The sequence below is a fragment of the Hibiscus syriacus genome, unplaced genomic scaffold (genome assembly GCF_006381635.1).
Source record: "Hibiscus syriacus cultivar Baekdansim isolate YM2019G1 unplaced genomic scaffold, ASM638163v2 tig00004355_pilon, whole genome shotgun sequence".
Lineage (NCBI taxonomy): Eukaryota > Viridiplantae > Streptophyta > Magnoliopsida > Malvales > Malvaceae > Hibiscus > Hibiscus syriacus.
In genome coordinates, this window is record NW_024062011.1 from 922,991 (window position 1) to 938,614 (window position 15,624).

At 32.3% G+C, this 15,624-nt stretch overlaps 1 protein-coding gene across 1 annotated transcript; it reads right to left on the reverse strand.

The window, feature by feature from the left end:
• Positions 1-5,037: 5,037 nt before the first annotated feature.
• Positions 5,038-8,955, reverse strand: LOC120193862 (double-stranded RNA-binding protein 2-like). Its single transcript, XM_039196290.1, has 4 exons — positions 8,735-8,955; positions 7,893-8,140; positions 6,748-6,967; positions 5,038-6,232 (listed from the first exon to the last, which is right to left on the reverse strand). The coding sequence occupies exons 2-4, from the start codon at positions 8,136-8,138 to the stop codon at positions 5,085-5,087; spliced, it is 1,614 nt and encodes a 537-aa protein (XP_039052221.1). The 5' UTR covers positions 8,139-8,140; positions 8,735-8,955; the 3' UTR covers positions 5,038-5,084.
• Positions 8,956-15,624: the final 6,669 nt, after the last annotated feature.

A 15,624-nucleotide genomic window follows, 5' to 3' on the forward strand; every position in this document is an offset into this window, starting at 1 on the left:
AACTGGAAAAAAAGGATTGGAACGTGGTTTCCTAAAAGGGTTTATCAAATACATGGGAAGGGTTAACATATTTATTATTTGAGCCTTTCACCTGATCATCTACGTTCTGCAGTGCAGTGATGCTCTAAGGTTATTATAATTTATTTTTTAAAAAAATAAAAAACGACAATGAAAATGAAAATGGTAAATTATTTATTAATTTTTCTCTTTACTTGGATTTTTATTTTGGTGATTAATAATATTTCTATATTTGAATATTGGGTATTTATTTATATCAGTCAACTTGCCAAATACTAAGTTTTTATCTCATTACTTTCAAAGGTTCCGTAACGGACTCAAAAAACTTAAAGCACGATACTAAAATTTAAATAATTAATATAGTAATATTTTTAAAATTAATATTTTTATATAAAATTAATATTTTTTTTAAATTTATACTACAAAGGTTGATTTTTCCCCTTAAACTTCGTTTTGTTATATTTTCCAATGGTTAATTTCTTAATAGAAAATCAAATTCAATTATCTATAATTATTATATCTTTATACTGAAATTCATTTTGTGGTAATATCTTAATAGAAAATTAACGATGCTTAACCTCTTAGGCCATCACCAAAAAAAAATTTGATGGAGTCACTGGAATCATAAAATTTGTGAGAGTTAAAACATAATTTTAAAACTGGATTGGCTTCTAATTTTATAATTTTAAGGACTGGTTCACCAATTTATAATTTTAGAGAGTTCAAAATGTAATTTACTAACATATTAACTTATGGTCTCTTAATTACCAAAGGGACTTATATTTAATTTAATCATTTTTTTAGGGTCGTCGCCTCTGCAATAATGCATATTATATTTCTATTTGCATGGATTATAGAAATACAAGGAATATTGTATGTAAACACATGAATAACTTCATGTCCATCTGCATAAATGGATGTAACATTATCCTCCATTGCATTCGATCGAACAAGACAGACACTTGTGGTCAGGGTTGGAAACGAAAATAAATAAACATAAATGGACGTAACATCATTCTCCATTATATTCGATTCAAATTTATATTTAATCATTAAATTTAATATGAATTATAATTAAATATTTGTTTTTTATAATTAAAAAGAATGTTTTTCTCTTCATAAAATTTGAATTCGAATAACTATGTTTACATATATGCGTGTATTGTCATAAATTTTAAATTCGAATAATTATGTTTACAAATAAATTTTGAATTTGAATAACTATGTTTACAGACATATGTGTATTGTCATAAATTTTAAATTCAAATAATTATGTTTATAGATAAATTTTGAATTCGAATATCTAATACCCAAAATTTTGACTAGTGATTAAAATGTAAGTTTTGTGGTCAAGGTATAAATTTTGAAAAGTTTAGGGACCAAAATGTAATTTTCAAAAGTTGTATATTTTGGTCTGTAAATAAATAGTTTGTTTCGAAATAATTGTTTTCGTGAAAATTAAATTTTTGATTTGGAATTTGTATTAAAAGTTATAAAGTACTAAAGTTTGATATGAAATCGGATCGAACTAAAATTTCATGAAAATTTGAAGGATGAAAGATAAAGGTTAGAAATATTAGTTCTATATTTTAGAACATTTAAATTTGAGGTGGACTAGTGGAATTGAAGTCAATTTACCCTATTTAGCAAATATTGGGAAACTTGGTGACTAAAATGAAATTTTCGAATATGGCATGACCAAAGTGAAAGGTTAATTTCAAATTGGTTCATCTTTGATCATGAATATTTTAATGGAAGATATTATCAATGATATTTTGTAATGATCATAATTCATTAAGGGTGAAATTAGAATTTCTCATTAATTAAATTTAAAATTCAATTAAATTACACGGTGAAAAGTGTTTTAGTTGATAATTACCAAGTAAGTTGGCTGAAAAATCAGCCCCTTCTTGCTGCTGCTGCCGTGAGCTTACATAGCTAAATGGGTAAAATTTTCAAATTGATTTTTAAGATTATTCGATCGATTTTTGAGTTAAGTTATTAGATAGAGAATTAATCTAATTGCAATTTTCTATCAATCGGTATATATAGCTCATGGAAACATGCTTAAATGATGAATATCATGACTTGGTTGGATGAAGAATAAGTTTGATTTCGGTGATCTAAAGCTTGATTTTTATGTTATTAAAATTGATTGGAAATATATATAAGATTTGGCCAAGATAGGGTTTGGTGGAGGTTGGTTGAATTTTGATTTATTTTGATGTTAAGATGATTAGAATAGCATGAATTTAATTAATGATTAAGAGATTGAATTCATGCTTGAAATTGAATGAAAGTCAAGTCTTTGTGCATTAAGGGTATTCGGCCATAAAGGGAAAATTAGTGGGGAAATATTGAAATTTTTCATATGGTCTAGAATTGATATCAGATGAATTCTACATACTTTGGAAATTGAATTGAATCCGTTTGGGACATTGAGATAGAAAAAGGGTTATTTTGCAAGCTTTGAGAATTATGAGACATTATAGCAAGAATGTGATATTTGGGATGTTTATTGTGGAATTTTAATATTGAAATGCTGAAATTTTAAGTTAGAAAGTTGGTTTAAATCGAATTCCAAATTTGAGAGAATTTAAAGGTGGAATCTAAAAGGTCCTATAAGTTTTAGGACTTGATTGTAAGTTTATTAAGTGTGGAAGTGTCATCTGGGTAAAATATTGCAAGGCTGTAAATTTTATTAGTATGTTTATTTTTGAGTTTAAATATGGAGTTGAGATCAAATTGCAAGTTTATAAAGGTGGACGGTTGAATTTGAAAAGTCTAAGAAAGTTTAGGGTAAAATTGTCAGTTTTTAAATGTAAAGTATTAAATTGAGTATTTTATTGTGGTGTTGGAAATTTTTGTAATTAATATGCAATGATCGTAATGATGTAGGATCATAAGAATTTAATAGAAAAGGTAAGGTGAATTCTAGAAAGAATTCATAATTAGTGGTCTAGTCGTGCAATTAGAAAAAGTTGAAGTGTTGATGATGAAAATAAATATTTATGAAATTGAATGAGTATTTTGAGAAGTTTAAAATTATGATGGAAGTATGATTTACTTTATGTAACGATTTAGTATCGATCATTTTTATAGAATTTATATTTTCATCAGAATAAGATTACGTTAGTAGAATACTAACATATAATTTGAAAATGATGCATATATGTGATGTCATACAGACTACGCCAAATCTTATGATTTTAGCGATTTGAAAGTAAATGATAAAGTACGCAAAAAGCAAAAGAGAACATCTTAAGAAAGGTTTAGTAGTGAAGCAAAGATGAGTGTAGTTTATTTATTTAATTATTCTTATTGAGGAAGACTTGCAATAAGTCAACCTCATATGTTTTATTTTAAGAAGTATGATTTAATTCTGATTATGGAATAATTTCCATAACGCTTTATGAATATTTTATGAATGATTTTTAGGTGTGAATTACCCAAGACATATATATATATATATAATATTTTCTGGAAGTTATTCAAATGAAATTCTAAAGAAACTATTGGGAATAAATTCCCTAAAGTATTTTATATAACAGATGATTTTTAGGTATGAACTGTTCAAGTAATGATTTTTGGTAATGATGATTGGAAAATGGTTTTGAATTAGAATGTTGATCCATAAATGAATATGATATGATATGAAAACTCATTGTATGTTGCATTGAGAGTCGTATGTACAATTGGCATGTCATGAGGTAGAGTAATTATGGTATTACGATTTTGATCTAGTACATTATGACTGGCACCGTAGGTGCAAATGGTATGAGTGCACTTGGAGTGATTACGATTATGATGATAGCACTGAAGTGCTTGTTGCGCACATTAGTTTGACTCACGTACCTTGCATTCTTTTACATATACATTAGGCTATAAAAGGTAAATGTGAAAGTTATTATACGTATGAAAAAAAGGAATATGGAAATGATATGAAAATTATGAAATACATACGAATGAAAAAAATATGAGATGATTTTTATGTTTCATGTTGATTTTCATGGTTTTGACAAAATCATGAGATTATGGTTTTCAGGTTTCTGACAAGCAAAAGCGGCTTAAATAAGTCAGTTTAGAATTTTAACGGTTTTGTTTGAATTTTAAATTTTAATGTTTTAAGTTATTATTATGATATTTTAATTTAGCTCACCTTAAATAGTTATATTGTCTCACTAAATTTTGTTTAACATGCGATGGTTTTAAGCGTAAGTTCAAATAAAAGAAATGACATAAAGTGAGGAGTCTTTATAGGTTATAGTGATACATATCATCTTAAACAAATAATTTTATTATTATGATATTTTGAGACATATACAGATTATAAATGTTACAGAATAACTATATTTACATATATACGTGCATTGTTCTTCCTAGAGCTTCCGTTGTTATAATGATTTCCAAGGCAAAAATAGTGGTAAGCTGATCATCTTATTGCTAGAAGAGTAGTAACCGATGGAGACTATTGGATACCATTTTCATATTCATTGCAAAATAAAATAAACTCGACAGGATACCATTTTACCTTTAATATCTAAAAATATCATTTTAGTTATTTTTGATGATTGTACTGATCAAACCAACAAATAGATAACTCTATTCTACTGTAAATCAACAAACAATTGTTAAACTACTATTATATTAAAAAAGTCATAATATTTCTGAAAGAACGACAAGAATTAAATTTATTGATTTGTTTCAAATTAAGATTGAATTGATAGAAATTATAAATTTTAGAAACTAATATTATTATTATACTAGATCACATAGCCTTTTTGTTTAATATTTAACTATCAATAATTTGTTTATAATAATATTTAATAAAATAACAAAAGTTAGAATCATTGTAAATAAATAATAAAAAACTTAATTATGAAAGTCAAATATGCATTAATTAAATCGAGAGATTATAGACAATTTAAAACTGGTTTAAAGAGAAAAAAAAACTGAAAATAGCAAGGCTCCTGTGCTATTACCTATGCACGGTTGCGTTTATCACGAGTATGGACATAATAAATATAATTAATTTTAAAGACGAAAGCAGTGTATTTATTCTCCACCTAAATGCTAAGATTACTGAATTCTGCAGTTGTTAGATCCTCGGGAACTGTATCTTTCTTCTCTTTGTTGGATAACAAACCCTCCTTGTTGAAGCTCGGTGTATTTCTTGATGGTGGGGCCGAACAGACCGGTACAACGGATCGTGTTCTAACTGGCGGTGCAATGGAACTGCGATGTGTACCACCAAGGTTCATTCTCTCAAACCTTGGTCTGGCTGAAGAAGGTGGAGCTCCAGTTCTCATTCTTGGTGGGACAGGAGCCGGAGTTGTCGGCTCTTGCATGTTTGGTCTCAGGGAAGAAACCAGCCTGACTGTTCGGATCATCGGAGGAGCTACTGCATAGGATGATGGTGGTCTAGAATTTCTGTAATAACTTGTCCTTGCAGGATATTGTGATCGAATATGAGAAGACACAAAGGCATGTGGATTTTGTAATCGGTCATTCACAGGCTGGAAAACTTTGCTTTCCAACTCAACATTCTTATGTTTGTGGTCTTCCTGTTTTGATTCACCGATACCTGTTTCAGCAGTAGTTTGACACGGAACAAGCCGATCAATCACTACAGGCGGTGGAGGGTTTTTAGGTGATTCTTTAATCTCTTCATGTATCTCTTGAATGGTCACTGTAGATCTTCCCATGGCTGGTTGAGATGCTGAATGATTAGAGATGCAAAGAGCAGGGCGTGATGTAGAAATTGCTAGCCTTGGAGCCGTAAAGATAGGTTCTAGGTCCCTAGCTTGAAATGAAAGATGACGATCCGGGTGTAAAATTGAATGCACATAAGGAAGAAATTGAGGACCAGGCGGAGGAACTGGTGAAACCGGAAATGGAAACAGATGGCTTTGCAGCTGCAACAGTTGTTCTTGCTGCCACATTTGGTATATGGGCAAGGCCATTTCCGGGGGAAAACTAGGGTAAGGCCAACCTTCACCCTGCATAGGATATAAGCTTCGGATTGGTGGGGTTAGGTCTCGACATACAGGGATCGATCTCAGCTTTTCATTCCGACAATTGTTTTGCCTAGACTGCTCTGCTTCTGATGATTGTAACGATGAAAGAAAACGAGCAACGACGACTTGCTCTCGTTCTTGTTTTCCTTTAGACTCCAATGGAGATGATGAAGACAAAAATGAAACGTCCCGAGACACTGCAGGCGCAAGGCAATATTAGAAAATATTCACATCAAAGTCATGTTAGGCATTGGTATAAGTAAAAATATGCACATAAAAACATCAAGAGGAAGATTTAAGTGATTAACGAGAACTTCAAACTAAGAAAGTTTTCAGAGAACTAAGCATAAAATGATTCTTTAAGCTTCTAACGAAACATTTTTGTTGCAAATGAATATACTGATAGATGACAGTATTAAGAGGTATCCATTACGGGTATCCACTATCCAATACAGATACATTTAACTTTTTTTTTTAGTTTTTCCATGTATTTAGAATATATCCTTGGAGGGTTACTTATATGCACATAACAACGTTTGGATATGTGTCGGACAATATATACCAATTCATAAGTTGTTTCATAGCAGGCTAAGATTGTATGTTTTCTTCATTGTCTAATCCGAGAAATGTAACCTTGAGAGAGGAATAAACAGTGCACTAATTTGTTTCTAAATGAAGAGGGACCTTTTAATACAGAAGAAAGGAATCATACGTTTTCTAAGGGCTGACCATGCAGCCATTGCAGCATTCTTCTGAGCTTGTTTCTTAGTCCGAGCCGGATCCCCTGTAAAGCTCATCCCTGCAAGGTCAACAATGCACGAAAAACTAGGAACATGGCCTGGTCCAGATCGAACAGTGGTGTAGACCGGAAGATTTAAGCCAGCTCTATGAGCAGTCTCTTGAAGCAAGTTCTTATAGACACCTGTTTCATCCTGCTCAAAAGACAAATTCAGGAGATTTTTACTTTATTTCTTTTCCCAGAGCAAGATGTAGTGAAACATATGTACGCTCACAAAGCACAAAGAATAATTGCTCAGGTTCATAGATAACGATACAAGGACACAAGTTAACGTCTGGAGTTTTTTCTAACATCCCCGTTGCTTATATAAAACTATAATTGATAATGTTAACAGGTTCAAAAATTTTGTATGTCACTCAACAATTTCAAGCGAACCAGCAAAAAAAAACCCATAAATCATTGAATTAAAAGGAAAGTTTAAGGAGATGAATATGCCGTGCAAGCATGCAGGTATTTTATCTAAAGGGTGATATAAACCATGGATAGTACCAAAGACATGATTCATTGATGCAACTAAACCTTTCAAGTTCCAACAGATGACTGCCAAAACACGTTGTGTTCAAATAATACAACCGATTATTATCATGACTTCTATTAAACCCTCATATGATGTCATTTTTCGATGCTAAAAACATGTCAAGACATTGTTTGATTTTAAATTTAAGATATGGCATTAGCATCTCTAGGGATAATAATCAGTTACTAATAGAGAAAAAAAGAGCCAACACACACAAAAGGTGTTCTTGAATTGCAACTCGCAATCAACCTGAGAAATACTTCAAAAAAGTATGTTTGGTGGTCAATTCAAAATAAACTTAGTCGACGATGAATCAATTTGAAGAGTTAGATCTCCAAGAAGAACACCGGTAAAGATAGGAAACACCATTCAGTATGAGTAACTAAAAGTTATAGCTTGTCTTCAACAATCACTAAAGCAGCCTCCAAGACAAGGAAAAAGCGTGACAATGAAAATGATTATTAACTGCAAGTTTTAGTGGCAAAATCAGTTTCAAGTAACCATATCTTTAATGAGGATAAAACTTTGGTAGAATGCTTACCAAAACTCTTGCAGCCAGCGCTTTTGAAGGGCCTCGGTTGGCTAGTGTATTTAGCGCTATTTCAGCTGCAGCATGTTCTGCTTGTCTCAAAGTAGAGCAAAACGTAGGGCTTTCAAAGGTCTCTCCATTAAAGTTTACGGTAGCTTTAAACCGAGGAGCGTGATCGGGGCCTTCTCGAATGCAAGAATAAGATGGCAGATTAAAGCAACTTCTTTGAGCCAACTCTTGCAATTGGTTCTTGAACATACCTACACAAGTAAAACATATTTATTCAGAGAAATAACCTCTGAAAACACACTTATATTTGCAACCCACAAATTGAATTTAAAAATCAATGATTTAACTTCTCTTTCGTATCAAAGATTAAGAATCCAGAAAACACAAGAGAAAGACTATAGTAATAATAATAATAACAATATCTCAAAATTTTCACTTCTCAAATTTAGCAAAAATGGTGAAAACAAACTGAAGGAAATATTGATCCCGAAAATTATTCAGGGATCTATGATAGCAAAAAAATTGTTCAAAGAGGTGCCCAGAAAAACCAAGCTCGAATAGACCTTACATTTTCTTTCCTTTTCCTAACACTTTCTAACCAACCAAACAGACACCAACGTCTCAATAGAAAACATGAATTTGTTCCTCGCATTCTATCACAATAACAATAAAAGAGGCAACATGCCCCCATGATCCAAATACCTAAATTCGTAAAATAAAAAAAAAAACAATATAACAATCCATAATAAAGGAAAAGCAATTTCTAAAAATAAATTGATCTGGGTATAGACCAAAACCTAAATTATGAAAAAGAAAAAGAAAAATGAAATTAAAGGGTAACCGACCTTCTGAATAAGTAAAACTTCTGAATACTTCTTTTTTATTGAGTACTTGAAAATTCTGGGGAAATTAATAGAAAAAAAAATCTGGGTTTAATGAGGAAGTAACGCCCGTAGTGAAGTAAGTAGCATTCTATTTGCACACTAATCAAAGCAAAAAAAATTGGCTGTTTCACTCCATTCCAAAATATAAAAGGTCTTTTTTCTTTTTTATTTGATGTTGAATTCCTCACTGTCTACAGTTTCAGCCAGTGACGATAACAAAAAAGTAAAAAAAATTAGAGCAAATTTTCTTGGGTTTTGATTAACGGAGAAAATGCGCAAAGGTTAAATACAAGTGAATTGCAGATCAACTTTGAATTCGGTTCGATTTTCCGTTATTTTCTGTATTTATAAATAAAAAAGATTTATCATTTTTTTGCATAAATTGAAATTAAAATAGTCTTTTTAATATATATTCTGTTAGTTATAAAGTTTTGGTTGATAATAGAGTTTTTTTAAATTATTTATTTGATGATTTATTTAATTTTATATTTTATTTTAATTATTTCATTTTAAAAAAAAATCATTTTGATAAACTTAATATAAATGACATATTTAATTCATGGTTTGACTTCTAAATTAGGGTTTAAATAATTGTTTTTACCGAAAATTCACTCTAATATTAAAATATTGCAGGTCATACACCCAATCACCAAATATGCCCGAAATAACATCTATTTTTTAAAAGAGAAAATAACCTCAGTGACCGAAAATTCATTATAATATACGATTTTGACTAACTTTTTTTTCGATTTGCCAAAATGACCAACAAAATCGCAATGCGATCTCTAAATCGCAACGTGATCTCCAGTATCGCAAATCAGTTTCCATATTCGCAACGCGATTTTGACTATCGCAATGCGAATATGTAAATCGCAACGCGATTCTGACTATCGCAACACTGAATTTCAAATTCGCAACAGGTTTTAGTTTCGCAACACAAATGTTTTGGGTATATAACTACGCAGCAGAAGCAACTCATAACCTAAATCCCTAAATCGCAACTCATTCCATCTTCATCTATCACTCTCTCCGGCTACATCCGTTCCTATATCCAACGACATCCTTCCCCATCCAGCAACAGGTTTTAGTTTCGCAGCTCGTCTGTTTAGTAAATTAATTTACAATAATGAAATCATCTAATGTTGATCATGTTTGGATAGATTTGTGTTTTGGAGGGTCATGGGAGAATGTTCATGGTGTTTTACAATATATGCCTTTACCCATGAATCTTCAACTAAAACTGTCATTAAAAAAGTTAACTTATGAAACTCTAATGTTACGTGTTGCAAATAAATTGAATTTAGAGCCCTTAAGTGGATTTAGGCTATCTTATCAGAGAAAAGGTAAAGTTTATTTGTTAACCGACAATGAAGATGTTGAACGAATCATTGCTTACATTAGTGTTTCGCAAGATGATGTTACACTGTATGTTGTTGAACCTAGAAGTAGTGAAGTTGGGTCAGTAGCGGGTAGTAATCAATTAAGTTTTTCAACCCCAGTTTATGGTGCTCAAAATTTAATGGTTCCACCACAATTTCATCACCAAGCAAATTTTGTTTCACCACATTTCCAATACTAAACACAATCTCAAAACCCACAACCTTTCCCTAATCCAAATCCCAATCAACTTTCAACACCAAATTCCGGTTTTCGTATTAACCAGTTAGACAATGATGAGCCAACAGAAAAAACTGTGAGTACTAGTCGGTATTCGAAATTTGATATTGGTCAATACCCGGACTTTGATCTTGGTCAATACTCGGATTTTGATGATGTTTCAGAAGAAGAAACAGACCCTGCGTGTAATGATTTTGATATTGGTCAATACCCGAATTTTGATGATGAAACAGCCGATGCCGAGGAAGATGTTGTTGATGATAATAAGGAGGAAGTTACGACTGTGAATGAACATGTTGAACATCCATTCTGTAATTCATATAACCCTAAAAAAGAAAAAAGAAGAAGAAGAAATCCTCGAAGAAAAGTCCCCGAAGAAAATGCCACGGGAGTATAACTGGTATATGCCAGAATTACTTCAAATACCGAAAGAAGAGTTGGTAAAAATAGCAGTTGATTGTTACACAAAAATTATTCGTATCAAGAAAGATGATTGTTTTGATACAAAGGAAGATTTGAAGATAGCTTTGTATACGAAATGTGTGGAAGATGGCTATCAACTAAAAGTTAACAAATCAAGCAAAGATCATTTCGAAACAAGGTGTATGATTGACAAAAACTGTACGTGGCGTATGATTGCAAAGAGGATAAAAGATTGTGAAATGTTTCAAGTTAGGACTTTTATTGATAAACATACATGTTCAAGAACCCAAGTTTTTCCTCACCATAGACAGGCAAACAAAAGGTGTGGGTGGTTTTCTGGCTGAGTTAATGTTTTTGAATGGCATGGTATATCGGGGACATGAAATTATGACTGACATGAATGCTCGGTTCAAGATTAGTATCTCATATTCTCAAGCTTTGAGAGCCAAATGTTATGCCTTGGAATTGTTGAGGGGGTCGCCAGAAGCATCGTTTGCCCAACTGCCGGCTTATTATCACAATTTAAAGCTGAAAAATCCTGGGTCGGTAACTCATATCAAAACAGATAGAGATGGACGCTTTGAGCTGATGTTTATCGCCATTGGTGTTGCGGTTAGTAAATCAATATAATTTTGTTGACTCATTTTTGTTAGTTACATGCATTCCACATTTAAATGATTATATTTCTTGTGTATATGATTTTGTAGATTCGTTCGTTTATTACTTGCATGCTCCCAGTTATTATAGTTGACAGAGCACATTTAAAAGGTCGATACCTTGGAGTAAACTTATTAGCAGTAGCCATGGATGCTAACAATGGGATACTGCCAATAGCTTACGAGGTTGGCAAATCTGAAGCCTCTTATTCATGGACATGGTTTATGGGGCATCTTAGGGATTGCATAGGTCCTATTAGCAATCTGACAATCATATCCGATAGGACAAACTCAGTTGACAACGTTGTTAGAAGGTGTTTCCCATATGCTTTTCATAGACTTTGTGGTGTTCATTTATATAGAAATCTAAAATCAAGGTCTGCTGGTATAAAAAATCACAAATGGACATACTGGAAGGCTGTAAAAGCTTATCGGGAAGTGGATTTTAATAAGCATATAAATTGTTTAAGACGTGTTTTGCCTCAGTGTTCTCAAACACTAGAAGATGTCGGGTTTGAAAGATGATCAAAAGTACATCAACTTGGAGCAAGATATGGTTTCATGACGTCTAATAGTGCAGAATCAATCAACGCTCTAAGTCGTCATTCCCGGAAATTACCCATTACTATGTTAATGGAGTTTTTTCGAGCCTCTATTCAACAGTGGTACTACAAGAAAAGAAACCATTCAGGTATTATTTCTTTAAATTCGTAACTTATCATATATTTTACTAAGTATTATTTATTTAAATTTACAGGAACATTGGAACATCGTGTTACACCATAGACTGAAAAAAAAGATAACGAAACGTGTTGTGAAGTCAACGTCATGGAGAGTTGAACCATGTTCAAACACTTTGTTTGAAGTACTGGATAATAACTTAAATGGGCTTGTCGATCTAAATGCAAAGACGTGTAGTTGTATGAAATGGCAAACATCTGGTTATCCATGTGGACATGTTATAAAAGTTGCTCTTCATCTAAACCAAGATGATTCAAGCGCATACGCTATGGATTGCTACACTACAGAAGTATATCAATAGACTTATACCGAGATTATCTACCCTATTCCACATCCTTCTGAGTGGGACATACCAGATGACTTACAAACAGTTTTGCCACCAGCCATGGACAGAAGGCTACCTGGCTGACCAAAAAGTCACGATTGTATACCGTCTAAGGTTGAAGAGAAGAAGAGATAGACATGTAGTCGGTGCAAGGAAAGTGGTCATACAAGGTTGACATGTGGATCACCAGTGCCATCACAATCATCTTTTCCTCTACCAAAATATTGATCCTCATCAAAATCCAAAGCTCATATGGTGTCAAGAAAAAGGCAATCAAAATCGCAATCAAAATCAAAATCCCAATCACAACCGGCTTCACCTTTTGGGACTATTAACTTAGGTGATTTTTAAATGCAAACGTTGTATTATGTGTAAACTTTTAACATTTTCAGTTAGGCATGTATTAGTAACTTGAGTTTGAACATTGCTATGATATGTTCAGTTGTTATCACTTATTACACATTCATTTGAATATCGCAACGCGAATTTGACTATTATGTGTATTTTATGTGTAAACTTTTAACATTTTCAGTTAGGCAAGTATTAGTAACTTGAGTTTGAACATTGCTATGATATGTTCAGTTGTTATCACTTATTACACATTCATTTGAATATCGCAACGCGAATTTGACTATCGCAACGCGAATTTGATTATCGCAACTCAAAAATCACAACGCGAATTTGACTATCGCAACGCGAATTTGATTATCGCAACGGGTATTTGACTATCGCAACGAGAAAATCGCAACGCGAATTTGACTATCGCAACGCGAATTTGATTATCGCAACGGGTATTTGACTATCGCAATGAGAAAATCGCAAAGCGTATTATACTATCGCAACGCAAATTGACTTTCGCGTTGCGATTTTGGCTTTCGCATTGCGATTTTGAGTTTAGCGTTGCGAAAGTGTACCTTCAACATGTCTTTTGCCTTCAATATGATGCAGATTGAAATCAACAAATCAACTTTTACATTTCAATCAATTAAACAAGCACAAATAAGAATTATTTACAGATCAATATTAAATAAATCAACTTTTACAAATCAATTTTTTTTATAAATCAATTAAACAAGCAAAAAATGATAATAATTCTTATTTTCCTCATCAATTAAACAAATCAGACTTTTAAGAATTAATTAAACAATCAAAAAAAGTGTACCCCAGACAGTTTAACCTGCAGAAACCAAACATTTGCTCAAATAACACTTTCGAATGAATTTAATAAGCAATCTAAGTGAAATGGTTAATCTATTATTGAAATTACCAGTAAACTTATCATCAATTTCAATATGAAAAACCTAATAATAATGCAAAAATTTGAAAATAAAAATAATTAAAAAAACTAACCCTCGGTGGTTGATTTGGTTGATTTTCCATTTCTGATCGTGAATGATTGTGAGGGTGGCTCTGAGAGATGGAGATAGACGAATTTCGTCGGAGATGGGGACGGATGTCGCCGTAAAGAGTGAGAATCGAGATGGGACTGAGTTGTGATTTAGGTTTTTAGGTTAAGAGTTGCGATTACGGGATGTATTAATATTCGTGTTTGGAATTTGAAAATAAAATACGCATTGCGATACTAATGGCGCTTTGAAAATCGCATTACGATTTTGTATTATCGCGTTGCGATAGTCAGAATCGCGTTGCGATTATGTATTATCACGTTGCGATAGTCAGAATCGTGTTACGATTTACATATTCGCATTGCAATTTTACAAAATCGCAACTCGAATTTGGAAAATCGCAATGCGATAGTCAAAATCGCGTTGCAAATCTGGAAACTGATTTGCGATACTGGAGATCGCGTTGCGATTTAGAGATCACATTGCGATTTTGTTGGTCATTTTGGCAAATCAAAAAAAAGTTGGTCAAAATCGTATATTATAAGGAATTTTCGGTCACTGAGGTTATTTTCTCTTTTTAAAAATCCACCTAAGGCGTGTTTGGTGTATTGTGCCTTACCTTAAGGCTTGTTTGGTGCACTATGTTTTCGCCCCCATAAAGGTGCGTTTTGACGTGGCCCGCCTCTCCCCTGTTGTTCCTGTCATTATTTCCCACCCTCCCATTCTCACCCGGCTTTCTCACCACTATTTCCCGCATCTGGCTCTCCCGCCACCGTTCCCTACCCTCTTATCCCCTATATTAACCACCTCTTGACCTCATACAAACCACACCCAAAATTATATATTCTTCTCATCTATTAGTTTCTAGTTAATAAGGTATATTGTTATTTTTATATTTAATAAATTTATTATTGTTTTATTACATAATTTTGTATTATTTTATTATTTAATTATAAATTTATTTAATTTATATTAATTATCTGCAATAAAAAGAAATGGAAGGCGAGATGTTGTGATTGGATGATGGTCATATTTTGAGTGATTTTGCTAATATAGTTAGAATATGAAACTATAATCTTTTTAAATTTTTTAATATTAGGAAATCGATCATATATTATTTAAATTGTTAGAACTTATTTAAATAGTTTTTGAAACATTAGTTCAAATTTTAATGGTTAGAATTTTTTATTAGGAAAAATATTAGAACTTTTTATTCGTAACAACAAGTTGAATACACCGAGGCGTATCTGGCAGTATTTATCTATGGTTGGATTTGGTTACTTAGCAAAAATTAAAGGAGGTTGTAAACTTGAACCCACCCTTATTTCTACATTAATTGAGAGGTGGAGGCCAGAGACACATACGTTCCATCTACCATGTGGGGAGTGCATCGTTACCCTGGAGGATGTTTCAATGTAGTTGGGGCTCCCGGTAGATAGAGATGCTATTTGTGGTGTGACGGATGATGATTGGGAGAATTTGTGCAAAAGAGTATTGATATGATCCCGGTTATGTGTTTCGAGTAATATACGATGTTGTCCGATCGTGATTCTAGTAAGAACTTCTTAGTGCTTTGATTGAAGACTAAAAATGCACAAACAACATTACAAGAAAGAAATTGATATAAGTAAATTGAAAATGAAAGGTTTTAGGTTATGATAAAGTGGTTTGATGGTGATGGAAGAGTGATGGTTGTTGTGGTTTAATGAAATGAATGAAAGTGGGGAAAGTGTAGTAGTGATA

Excerpts from the sequence above, each read along its gene's own strand:
- LOC120193862 (XM_039196290.1), bottom strand. The coding sequence starts at position 8,138 with ATGTTCAAGAACCAATTGCAAGAGTTGGCTCAAAGAAGTTGCTTTAAT. Across the intron at positions 6,968-7,892 it reads CGCTGGCTGCAAGAGTTTTG|GATGAAACAGGTGTCTATAA; the intron begins GTAAGCATTCTA and ends TCTTTTGAGCAG. Across the intron at positions 6,233-6,747 it reads ATGGTCAGCCCTTAGAAAAC|TGTCTCGGGACGTTTCATTT; the intron begins GTATGATTCCTT and ends TTGCGCCTGCAG.